The following is a 13,280-nucleotide window of genomic DNA, read 5'->3' as shown; positions in this document are numbered from 1 at the left end:
ATCCCCTGCCTGAGGAGTGGTGCTGCCCACAGTGGGCTGTAGCTTCCTAGACTGATTAATGTGTAACCAAGATGGTTTCCCAGCGGCCACCATGATGTAGACTAGCTTTTACTCCCTTCCCAACATGATGACCGTTAGCACTAACTACCCGACTGTCGGCATGGGCATGTCCGTTGCTTCTCTGTGCCTCAGTCTCCTCGCCCGAGAAACATGATCTTGATGAGACCCGCTTCACAAATCACTTTAAGGTTTAGAGATTCTAGGTGTATACAGGGCTGAGGATGTTGTCCAGGCCCAGTGGGTCAAAGCTGGTTATTCACAGTGACTGATCCAAATTCCTGGCAGACAGAGAGGGAATCAGTAGGGCCAATCCCTAGAGACTTTAGTGAGTCAAGTATTTGTACAAAGTGAAGAATTCCTCTCTGTAGCCAGAGAAGAGGCACTTGAAAGGGATGTGTGGGTCTGGGGGAGGAGATGAAGATACTCCGATCTCATGCACCCATGACAGCTCCCCTGGGTGGAATACTTGCAGAGAGTCCTGTGCTCTGTGAGGCCCTCTTGGGTTGCTCTGATGGCTGCACCTGGGATGTGTGGGACACTGAAGGTGGGCATCAGACTGAGGGATGAAGGACCAGACAGGAGAAAGGAGCAAGGAGAGTTCGGAAGGAGCAGGCTGGGAGGGTGCAGGCCATGTGGGGTGTAGGCACCCTCAATGTGCCCTGTTTCTCTGCAGCTACATCTGGCAGCACATTGAGATTGGCTACGTCCAGGGCATGTGTGACCTTCTGGCCCCACTGCTGGTCATCCTGGATGATGGTGAGTGTGTCCCCCTGCCCTGTGGGAGAGGAAGGGGCAGCCTTACTTGTGTCTGGGTCAGGACAGTTGCACAGCCTGGTGAACTCATCCCAAACCCAGTAGTATGAGACATCCTTGTCCCACAGTGCACCGTGGTGAGGCCCACCTGGCTGTAGTGAGCCTCTGACCTGGTCCAGATGGTGGCCTTCGTATAAACTCTACCAAACAGTGTAAGATTGGAGAGTAGTTCTTCACAAGCTCTCCTCCCCTGCCCCCCACAAAATAATTAACAAATTCAATCCAATAATATATAAAGAATTAGACAATGTGGCCAACTGGGGTTTGTCCCAGAACTGCAAAGACAGTTTAATATCTGAGCATCAATCAATATAATCAATATAATATAATGCAATCAATATAATGCATCACCTGAATGTAGAGGCAGCTGTACAATCATTTCCCGGCCGCCCAGACACAAATAATCACACAAAAACTTTATTAATTACAACACTGGCCAATGACTCAGGGTTATTTCTAGCTAGCTCTTACACCTTAAATTAACCCATTTCTATTAATCTATGTATCACCACGAGGCTGTGGCCTACTGGTAAGGTTCCGATGTCTTTCTCCTTTGGCAGCTACATGGAGTCTCCCTTACTCTTCCTTCTTTCCTCCTCTACCTCTTCTTGGATTTCCTACCTTTCTATATTCTGCCCTGCTATAGGCTGAAGAAGCTTCTTTATTGGCCAGTGGTAATAAATATATTCACAGCATACAGAGGGGAATCCCACATCACCTGACTATAAAGGACGGGCAGGGTGTGGTAGCCATGCCTGTGGTCCCAGCACATCCAGAGGATGAGAGGTTCAAAGTCATCCTTGACCAAGGTGAATTTAAGGCAAGCATGGGCTACCTGAGGTCCTGTCTCAAAATATTAAAAGAGGCAGGGAGAAGAATTGGAAAGGAATTAAAATCATCCTTGGTGTGTCCTGGTTCTGGATGATTTGCCTTTAGGATGAAAATCCAAAGAATAAGAAACAGAGCAAGTGAGTCCGTCAGGGCTGGGGAACGCAAGCGTAAGTCTTGTATTTCTCCACAGCTGAGCTGCACAATCCTGAGGCGAAGCTAAGATGATGAGTCCATGTGTCTTGTCTCCTAAAGAAAGAAGTGTTTTCACTACCTTTAAAGGTGTGGCTTATCTATCGAACACCATAAAACACTGTCATTCAGAGGAGAGGAAGCAGAAAGGGGGGTACATCTCCCATTGCAGCTGGAAGGCTTGGTGCCAGTGGGGAACATTGTCCTCTCTACTGTGTGTGGATTTGGGAAAGCCCTGTCAGAAGGCCCAGTCGCGGAGGTGGGATGACTTAGTGGGTAAAGGCATTGCCACCAAGCCTGATGACCTGAGTTTGACCTCTGGGACTCACGTGGTGAAAGGGGGGACCTGGCTGCCACAAGTTGTATACTGAGGGAGAGAGAGACAGAGACAGAGACAGAGACAGAGAGAACGCGCGCTTTGGTGCCTTCACCAGGGCCTGTGTGTAGATTCTGGGCTGCAGCTGAGTCCTGAAAGAAGGGTTTGCAGTTTACACTTAGCTAACTGACTGGAGTTCAGTCAATTCAACTCCACAAGCTTGGTCATGTCAAGTTAGCAGCTGCTGCAGTGTTGGGAAACACACATGCAAAAGATGGAAGACCTGCTTCATTTGCCCCACACAAGAAGCACACTTGAACTTGATCCCAGAAAGAACCAAAATGGCAACACTCTTAGAAGAAAGCTTCCAGGTAAATGCTGGTCACTTTGCTGGGATGGTCAAGGTTGTGAAATCTTACAGAAACTCAGCAAGCAAAAACTGGTCCACTGGGGCCAAGACTGGCAGCCAAACTTGGTAAGCTAAGCAGTCTCCTAGGTGGTCTTGGCTTTGAAGGCATAAAGGAATCAAAACAATCAAAACAGTGGAGGTTTGGTGCTGTGAGAGACGGTAGTCAGCAGCATGTCAGGGTGACTGTAATCGTGACACGTAGGCCAGACAATACAGCACCAGGGTGATGGGCGCCAGACTGTGAAGACATCTACCGCTCACAGATTCTGTAATCTGTCCTGATGCTTTTTAAACTCGAGTGAGATCCAGTGTCTTTGAGGAGCTTCCAATAGCATTATCTCCCCAAGGTTACTAAGAGAAACTAGAAAAACTACCACTTTCAAATAAGATTTTCCAAACGCAGTCTGATATGTCAAGTTTCTGTACTGCAGAATTTCTCAGAGGCTTTGCTTTCTTTTTTCAATGTCTGAGGTTTTGTTTATTTTTATTTGCTGTATGAGTATTTTGCCTGATTATGTATCTGTGCATGACATGACTACAGTGGAGGTCAGAAAAGGGTGACAGATCCCTTGGAACCAAATTACAGATGATTGTGAACTGCCATGTAGGTGTTAGGAATCAAGCCCAGGTCCTCTAGAAGAACAGCCAGTGCTCTTAACCACTGAACCCTACTTTCTTAATATATGTAAATACACATTCTGGGCAGCCTTGCCAGAGGAGTTGTCCCTTCTTTACATAACATCAACCAAAGCTCTTGCTATGTTGACAGTTGCTTTTTTAAAAAAATAATTTATTTTTATTTTATGTACAGTGGTGTTTTGCCTGCATGTAAGTCTCTGTGAGGGCATCAGATCCCCTGGAACTGCAGTTACAGACAGTTGTGAGCTGCCATGTGAGTGCTGGGAATTGAACCTGGGTCCTTTGGGAGAACAGTCAGTGCTTTTAACCACTTAGCCATCTCCCCAGCCCCCTGCAGTCGCTCTTGAATACAGTGACTTCCAGAGTTGAGAATTCCATGAATCAGTAGGATTTCTGAAGGAAAGAAATATGGAGACCAGCAAAGCAGCATGGCCTTTGTGTCCCAACCAATGGAGACACTCCTTTCAAAGGAGTGTCTATGTCTGAGAGAGGCTGTTCCTCCCAGTGTCTCTGAAGCAAGACTTGTGATACACTAAAAGGTGCTGAGCATCCAAGGGCGTGGCCTCCACTGAGTCCTTCCCGCCCATCTGTTTCTCGTGTGATCATGGCCTCTGCTCTGGGCTTTCTGCTGTCTCTTGGGAGCCCCAGTGCCTGAGGCAGTGGTCTGGCTAACTCTTTGCCCTGCTCTGTCCCCAGAGGCCCTGGCCTTCAGCTGCTTCACGGAACTCATGAAGAGGATGAACCAAAACTTCCCCCACGGAGGTGCCATGGACACGCACTTCGCCAACATGAGGTCCCTGATCCAGGTAGGACCCTGAGGCTTCCTGCTCTGACTTTAAGGGCGACAGGGAGTATTGCAGATGACTTAAGAGTTAGCAGTTTGCAGGCCAAGGGCGTGTGCAGCTGGTAGAGTGCGTGCACACATAAACACCTAGTTCATTGTATGATTCCTTATGCCTTTTAAGGCATCCTTACTTTGATTCCTTCTGTATTAATCTGTCTCCCTCCCCCTCCCTAATTGGAGGCCTCCATCTTCCCCATCCCCCTTCAGATCACTTGTGTCCCATTATTCCCCTCTCTGTTGCTCCCTGGCCTTCCTACCCCTTTCTAGCTTTCCTGTTCTGCAGTGACTGGAGGCTGTGAACTGGCATCTGAAAATCTGTAGCTCAGAGAATCAGAAGAGAGCTAATACACCGAGTTTGTCTCTCTGAGTCTGGGTTATCTCGCTCAGTGTGATCTTTTCTAGTTCCATTCATTTACCTTCAAAACACATGGTTTTCTTCTTCTTTAGAGCTAAATACTGTTCTACTATGTATAGTACCACATCATCATCATCCGTTTGCCAGTGGAAGGACATGTCGGGTGTTTCCATTTCCTTGCTATTGTGGTTAGAGCAGCAATGAACTATGGGGCAGGACGCCGAGTGCTTCAAGCACATGCTGAGGAGTGCTGCAGCTGGGTCAGAAGTTAGGTTTCTTTTTAGGCTTTTGAGAGTTCTCCGCACTGATTTCCACAGTGGCTGCACATGTGCATCTCAAACCCTCCAGCAGGGAGCGTGCCCCTCTCCACCCTGGCCAGCATTTGGTGGTGGTGGTTCTGTCAATCGTGGCCATTCTGACTGGGTGTGATGTGAAATCTCAAAGTTATTGTTGGTATGTATTTCCCTAGCTGCCAATCAGAATCTGCAAGAGGCAGGCCTGATGGCCATTTCAGGCAGAACTCTGCAGGGGAATCTATGCAGACTGGAGCTCTGAATGTCCTCGAGCTCACGGTGGCTCTTGCTGCTGCTTTAGTGGGATTCAAAAAAGCCACTAAAGATTTTGGATACAAAAGGTTGAAGAAACAGGATAGATCAGGGTTGATTGCTGCCAAACCCAGAGACTATAGTTTGATTGGTTGAACTCACAAAGTACAAGGAGAGAATTGACACGTTGTCCTTGATCTACACACACACACCAGAGAGAGAGAGAGAGAGAGAGAGAGAGAGAGAGAGAGAGTTAGAGAGTTAGAGATGTGGCTCAGCACAAGAAAAAGGACCGAGTTCAGATCCCCACACCCTTGTAAAAACCAAGCATGGTGGAATACCTTTGTAAGCCCAGTGCTGGGGAGACAGGGGCAGAGTTGTACCATTCTGCTTTCCCATCAGCCATGCGTGAGGGTTCTGTTCACTCTGAATTCTTGCCAACATTTGCTACTGTCTGTCACTTTGGGTGTGAGCTTGTCTCATTGCTCTAACTTGCTTCCCCTGATCTGAGCCAACTCCACGCTGGCCTGGCCATTGTAAATCCTCTCTGGAGAGGTCTGCGTGCACCCTTGTGCTCACTGAGAGCCACCTGGAGTGCAGGGTGAGTGCACAGCCAGAGGATTCCGCTGTGCCCAGCTCTTTCCAGGGGCCTGACGGCCTGCCCTCCTTCCATCAGATCCTGGACTCAGAGCTCTTCGAGCTGATGCATCAGAATGGGGACTACACCCACTTCTACTTCTGCTACCGCTGGTTCCTGCTGGATTTCAAACGAGGTAAAGATAGCCGCCTGGGAACTTGTCCCCAGAATTTCTGGGGTGGTAATGATGGGGAAGTGGAGGCTGAAGAGGACATGGGAGTGAAGGGCACTGGGGCAAAGGTGGCAGAAGAGAGAACATTTACTCAGATCTGTCCATATTGGCACATGCCTTATCACAAAATGACTATGCAATAGGAATCATAAAAATCCCTATTTCAGTGCCTTGGGAAACAACTCAGCCAATAAAGTGTCTGCACAAGCATGAGGTCCTGAGTTTGGATCCCAGCACCCATATAAAAATCTATGTGTGGGGGCCAGCGAGGTGGTAAAGGTGCTTGCCACCAAGATGGAGGATTTGAGTTTGATCATTGGAATCCATTTGGTTAAAAGAGAGAACCTATTCCCACAAGTTATCCTCTGGCCTCCACACATGTGCTGTGCCACGTGCCCCTGACCTTAATTAATAATTAATATTATTAATATTATTATTTTTAATTAATTATAATTAATAATTAATGATTTAGTTGATAATTTAAGAAGTTTAGAAGGCCAAGTGCAGCCATGTGTGTTACATGTCTGTGATTCAGTGCTGGGAAGGCAGATGCAAGTTGGCCACCAGACCAGCCAAACTGATGAGTTCTGGGCTCTGTGAGGCCACCTAACCCAGCTAAATCAATGAACTCTGAGGTGGAAATTGATAGAGGAGGACATTGACGTCAATATTGGGCCTCCCTAGGCATGCACATACATGTGCACGTGAACACATACACGCCAAGATTTCTCCTTCACGGATGAGGAAACTAAGAAGTCAAATATGGAGCTAGGAATGGGGGAACCAGGGCCCAAACTTGGTTCCACCATCTCTGGGGTGAGTCCCTCCCATCTGCCTTCCTGCTTAGCGGAGATCAAGAGCGCTTCAGTTGATAGGACGTCAAGCGTGTTTCCTGATGGACTTAGCAGGAGTGTCGCCTCGGGATACGCGCTGTTGTGCAAACCTGCGCTGAGGCGAGGAGCACTTGATTTGCATGGTGGCGTTAGTCATCTGCCCCACACTGTGCAGTATCATTGACCATCTCATCCCTGGTCCTTTACTGTGAGCAGCAGGCCCCAGGCAAGGTTGAGGTCTGGAGAGGCTGGAATGGGACAGCTCCAGCCCCCAGTCCTTGGCTGGGTAGTGAGGGGTTGAGACCCAGTGCCAGCTTTTTGGACTTGGTAGCCTTGCTCTTAAGGCGGAGGTTCTCAACATGTGAGTTACAGCCCTTTTGGGGTCAACTGACCCTTTCACAGAGGTGGCCTAACACCATCTGAAAACGCACATTTCCAATGGTCTTAGGAACTGAAGAAGCAATCTCAGTCTTGGCACTGATGTTGGCTTTTTGCACATACTGTGGAAAAATTTAGCAATGTAGTTTACTGTTGTTCTAATAAGACTGCTACCCATGCTACAGCATGCTTCAAGATAAAATTTCATTTATTTGTAGTTAGAAATATTTTATGATATATAATTGCATATTGTTTTTTGTGATTAATCTCTATGCTTTAATTATGTTCAATTTGTAACAATGAGAATACACCCTGCCTCTCAGGTATTTATGTTACAATTGATAACAGTAACCAAATTGCAGTTATGAAGTAACAATGAAAATAATTTTATGGATGAGGAGCTGTGTTAGAGGGTCACAGCATTAGGAAGGTTGAGAACCACCGTCTTCAGGGCTCTTCCATCTCCTTGTTAGGCTGAGGCAGCAACCAGCTTGCCTATCACTGAGAGCCACCTGTAAATGCTGCTGAAGAGAGAGGAAGGACAGTAGTAGAGGGCAGGCAGGGACAGGCCCATGCCAATCAAACCCACACATGCTCAGATTCTTCACACGGGCTCCTTAGACCGAGTCTGGGTCTCCTGCCTCCCAGCCCGAGTTCTGCCTGCTGTAGCACGGTGTGAGCACAGGGATGCTCCAGGACTGTCACCTAGAGAAGCTGGGTGCTTGCAGGGAGGACTAGGGAGGGCTCACCTTGCACTCTGTTCTGGACCAGCTCCTATGCACATGTGTGTTGTGTCCTGCAGAGCTAGTCTATGATGACGTCTTCTCCGTGTGGGAGACTATTTGGGCCGCTAAGCACGTGTCCTCTGCCCACTATGTCCTGTTCATCGCGCTGGCACTGGTAGAGGTCTACCGAGATATCATCCTGGAGAACAACATGGACTTCACAGACATCATCAAGTTCTTCAATGGTACCAGGGGTGGGGCTGGGGGTGGGGTGGGGGCGGGGCTCCAGATGCCAGCAGCTTGACAAGCCCGTCATTCCCCTGCCTCCACCCTTCTGCTTGGACAGCAAGTGCCCTTACCCACTGAGCGTCTCCTCAGTCCTCTGTTCACCTTAGTGCTCTATCAAGGGACCCGCTGGGATCTCAACACTCCAGGTGGCTCTCTCCAGGCTTGGGGCAGCACCTGGCTCCGCCACTGGCCAGCTGTGCCCAGTGACAGGGTCCTGCCCTCCTCCTGAACATCTACTTCATCTGTGAAATATCAGGGTCTGCCCCACAGGAGTTCGTGGGTGGGGAAGGTGGGAGTGGCAAGGAGTAGGTGCTTGGAGTCTGGCCCCAGCAGGTCACTGGGTGTGGCCTTGTCTAAATGACATCATGTTCAGGGCCTCAGTTCTTCAAGGAAAAAAAAATGCTGCAAACACCTCCTCCCTCAAGGGAAGTCCTGAGAATTAATGATGAGACGTGAAAAGGTCCTCACAGGTACCGTGAGCGCCCAATGAGCCAGGCAATTGCTAGCGCTATTGCCACTTAAAATAATAGTTAAATGCTGAAAGCGGCGATAGAGCTGGTTTGCAGCTCCATCATAGAGCACTGACAAACACCAGGCCCTGGGCTCCAATCCCTCGCTTCTCACCCCAAAACTTAAAGAAGGTTCTAGAAAAGGAGAAAGCCACCTACAACCCACTTCGGGAACATGACTAGGTTTCTCTCAAGCCAGCTTTTCCTTCTGGAATGATTTTGGATTTGAGCCGTCCAGTAGAATTTTATGTTTAGGACTGTTTGGTTTACCAGGAATTACAAAGATGGCGCCCGGTAGTGGAGTCATTTCCTAGTTTCCTTCATTTCCGGTGCTGCTTTACACGTTTCTGAGATGTTTGACACCAAAACTAAGAAATTACCTTTGGCAAACTTCGTGAGTTTCGCCTACACCAGAAGCCAACCAGGAAAGCACAGATTCAGTGCTGTTGCCAAACAAAGAAAAGCAGTCTCTGTACTGGGGTGTGGCTCTGCTGATTGAGTGCTCACACAGGTGTGTGAGGCCTAGTCCACTACACCCAGATGAGCCAGGTGTGGCAGTGTACGCCTGCGATTCTCACCCTGGAAGTAACGGCAAGACGATCAGAAGTACCGTATTTCCATTATCTGCCCTCAGCGTAGAAGGCTTCGGTTTCCATTTCCTCGCTGCTGTGAGCAGAGCATCAATGACCATGGCTGAGCAAGTGTCTGTGGAGCGTGACGTGGGTCCTCGGGGCATATGCCGAGGACTGTTAGAACTGGGTCTCGGAGTAGATTTATTTTCAGTTTTCTGAGAACTCTTTACACTGGTTTCCAGAGTGACTGGGCCAGTTTGCATTCCCACCAGTAGTGGACGAGACCCGCCCCCCACATCCCATCCAACATTGTCATCTGTGGTTCTGCTGATCTTTGCCGTTCTGACTTGGGGCAAGATGAAACCCAAGTTGTTTTGTTTTGCACTTTCCTAATTGCTGGGGATGATGAACTTTTCTTTAGAAAACTCCGTTCAGGTCTCAAGCCCAGTTTTTAATTAATCAGATGGATTACTGGCGGCATTTTCTCCCACCCACTCCGTGGGCTTCTTCACTCAAGTGGTTTTTTCCTTTGCTGGGCAGAGCTTTTCAGTTTCGTGAAGTCCCACTTGTCAGTTGTTGGCCTTAATCCTTAAGCTAATGGAATTCTAATCAGGAGTCTTCTCATACCCCTGTGTCCTGTAGGCAAGGTCTGTGTTTCCTCCTAGCAATTTCAGTGTTTCCACTTTTGCATTGAGGTCTGTCTTCATTAGGGTTTCTGTCCCTGCGAGGCAACACTGTGACCAAAGCAACCTGGGAAGGAAAGGGTTTATTTTTCTTCTGTTTCCAGATCACTGTTCATCACTGAAGGAAGTCAGGACAGGAACTCCTGTCCTGTTCAGGGCAGGAACCTGGAGGCAGGAACTGATGGGAAGGCCATGAAGGGGTGCTGCTTCCTGGCTTGCTCCCTGTGGCTTGCCCAACCAACTTTCTTATTGTAGTGGTTTGAAAGAAAATGGCCCCAAAGCCATTGTCCAAAATAGCTTCATTCATTAACCAATAAAAGCAACATATATACAAAAGGACTTGCCACATCAGGTGGGCTGTAAGATCTCATACACTCAAGCTACACCTAGGGTCACAATTCACCTCCCGTGGCATAAAGATGTAGCCAGCACCATGTCGGCCTGCACACTGCCATACACCCCACCATGATGGGACTGAACTGAACCTCTGAACTATAAGCTGCCATTTCAATTAAATGTTTTCCTTTATAAGAGTTGCCATGGTCAAGGTGTCTCTTCACAGCACTAGAAAGCCTAAGACTCTCGGCAATCACTAAGACAGTGCCCCACAGGCTTGCCTGCAGCCTGACCTTAGGGAGGCATTTTCTCAACTGAGGATGACTGTAGCCTGTGTCAAGCTGCGCAGGCTCTTTGGTCCGTTTGAAGTTAGGTTTATGCAGGGTGATAGATAGGGGTCTAATTTCACTCTTCTGTATGTGGATATCCAGTTCTCCCAGGGGCTTATATTGTGGACACTCTTTTCTCTAACATTATTTTCGAGTCTTTGTTAGTTAATAGATGGCTGTAGTTATTTGCAGTCACATTTGGGTCTTCTGCTTTGTTCCGTTGTTTTTGTAACAGGACCAAGCTGTTTTTATTACTATGGCTCAGTAATATAGTCTGAAACCTGGAATGTTACTCCCGTCCAGCATTATTCTCCCTGGTCTAGGTCGCCTTGGCAATCCAGGGTCTTCATGGGTCCTTATGGATTTTAGAATGTTTTTTTTTTTCTTTCTGTTTTTGTGAAAAGTGAGATGAGGATTTGATTGGGTTGCACTGAATCTGTACATTGCTCTTGACAGAGGTGTTGTTGTCACAGTGCTAATTCTACTAATCCATGAGCATGGGAGATCTTCATTTTCTAGTGTTTTCTAATATTTCTCCAGAGGTTTGAAGATTTGTATTGCAGAGGTCCATCACCTGTTTGGTGAGGTTCATTCCTAGATATTTTATTTTCTCTGAGGCAGATGTGAGTGGGAGTGTGGTCCCTAGCAGTTGCAATGTTGAAGTTTCACACTGAGGTTTGTCTTAATTGGGATATTAAAAAGAGATCCATGATCTCTGAGCTTTTTTTGCTGTTGCTGTATAGGAAAGCCACTGATTCTGTAAGTTCATTAGGTATCCTGCCACATTGCTGAAAGTGTTGATCATTTCTAGAAGTTTTGTGGTAGAATAGTTAGCATCTTTTGTATATAGTATCATGTCATCTGCAAATAGGAATAGATTGGCTTCTTGTTTGTTTGTATTTTAAGATAGGGTTTCCTCTGTGTAACAGCCCTAGCAGTCCTGTTCCATAGACCAGACTGGCCTTGAACTCACAGAGATCCACCTGTCTCTGCCTCCCAAGTGCTGTGTGGGATTCAAGGCATGGGCCACCACCACTTGGCTTAGTTTGTCTTCTTTAGTCTGTATCCCTTTAATTTTCTTCTCTTGACTCTTGTCCCAGATAGTGCTTAAAGCCCTATATTGAAAAGGAGCGGGGACACTGGACAGTGCTGTCTCCTTCCTGATTTTAATGGGGTTCCTTTGAGCTTTTCTCCACTCAGGATGATGTTGGCTGTGTGTTTGTCACCTGTAGCCTTTATCACGGAGAGACATGTCCCCCTGAGTCCCACTCTCTCTAGGACTTTCATCATGAAGATATTTGGGGGTTTGTTAAAGGCTTTTCTGAGGACCAGAATGTCTGCTGCCAGATCATATATGCTAGGGGAGCTGCACCTACGAAATCTAGAAGGATTAGTCACCTACACATGATGGGAACAATGACAGCGCCTGTTGACAAACCAACTAGGATGGGTGAAACTCAAAAGGCCTCCCCTCCAGATGAAGAGCCACAGGCAGAGAGAGGGAATCAGTTTCCCCAGGGATGAATCCCACTGATAGGTTACTACACAATCTGAAGTGATTAGCCCTAAACTCATATCCGTGCAAATGAACTCAGCAGGAAATATTTCTATATATACACATATGTAACAATAATAATTATTCTTGGACATGAAGTTTAAAGGAAGTAGGGGGACAGAGGAGGACTTGTAGGGGGAGAGCAAGAGGCAGAAATTATGTAAATATGGTACTCATGTATGAAATCCTCAAAAAATAAATTAAATTTGAAAAAAGAATCTCAACTAATCATAAGGTTAAGGTCATCCTCAGCTACATAGTAAATTCAAGGTCAGCCTGGGCTACATAAGACTCTGCCCCAACTCCTACTTACCTTTCCATTCTTTTCCACAGTGGCTTATTTTCTGTTGTTGCCATCGCAGAATCCACTTATATCTACTTTTTCAAAAATTTTCGCCCGTGATTCTCTTTCGGGGTCGCAGTATGCACACCCTGCATGACTGTCCTGTGATTTACTAAGCGTCCTCTGTTACTGGAAATTCTGTTTGTTTCAGTTAGAAGTGGGATGGAGAACCCAAAGCATTCCGCACCCTAGCACAATCCTCCCGCCTCAACACCCCCAGTTCCCAAACTTCCTCAGTCCAGAAGACCCCTAACTTTTCCGCAGTATGCACGCCATGCAAATCAACACTCCCAGTGGTGAGGCGTGAGCTCCAAACCATGTGACACCTTTGTCCTGTCCTCACCACTCAGAAGCTCTTTAACACCCACAGCCTGAAGGACACCCCATTTCCCTTCATCCCTTACTTGGTGCAGTCACTGGTTGTAGAATATCGCACCTGTCGGGCCATGCACAAATGTGCACGCCTCACGATGAGGTCACATTCCCTCCCCCCATTTCCTGCTTCCTCGAGTCTTTCACACTGTCCTTGCTTTTTATCCGGGCTGCATGCGTGGAACTGGCAAGTGTTGCCAAGTTCCCCTCCAAATGACTGCATATCCCACAATGTCCCCAAGAGTTTACTAGGAACCCTAGGGGTACCTCAGCAGCTGCTTTAGGCTTAGCTGTCTTAGGTTTCTTTCTCTTTATGAAATGGTTTCTCTGTGATAAAGTCAAGCTTCAAATTATCCTGCTATATACAGAGATCTGAAGATCTAAGCATTTTGTGTGACCCTTGATAGTTCTTCCCTCTCCTTCTCCCCACCGCCCATGGCTTTCTTCCTTCCCATAGAGTCTTTAAGAATCTGCGACATGGGGAGGGGACGGCTGGAGAGATGGCTCAGAGGTTAAGAGCACTGACAACTCTTCCAGAGGTCCTGAA

At 47.4% G+C, this 13,280-nt stretch overlaps 1 protein-coding gene across 4 annotated transcripts in view; it reads left to right on the top strand.

Moving 5' to 3' along the window:
- Window positions 1-13,280, top strand: part of Sgsm1 (small G protein signaling modulator 1) — a 78,839-nt gene that overhangs the window by 63,210 nt on the left and 2,349 nt on the right. For 2 of the 4 annotated variants that reach the window (XM_087903704.1, XM_087903705.1), the window contains 4 exons: window positions 734-816; window positions 3,954-4,063; window positions 5,678-5,774; window positions 7,824-7,991. In XM_087903704.1, coding sequence (XP_087759830.1) covers window positions 734-816; window positions 3,954-4,063; window positions 5,678-5,774; window positions 7,824-7,991 — 458 coding nt within the window. Of the gene's footprint in view, window positions 1-733; window positions 817-3,429; window positions 3,511-3,953; window positions 4,064-5,677; window positions 5,775-6,494; window positions 6,627-7,823; window positions 7,992-13,280 lie in introns of those variants that run through there. The other 2 variants (XR_015737321.1, XM_087903706.1) reach the window with 2 other exon arrangements.

Source organism: Myodes glareolus, chromosome 2, assembly GCF_982192425.1.
Source record: "Myodes glareolus chromosome 2, mMyoGla1.1, whole genome shotgun sequence".
In the NCBI taxonomy this organism is placed as follows: domain Eukaryota; kingdom Metazoa; phylum Chordata; class Mammalia; order Rodentia; family Cricetidae; genus Myodes; species Myodes glareolus.
Note: the sequence above shows the minus strand (reverse complement) of the source record. Positions and strands in the feature narration are given on the sequence as shown.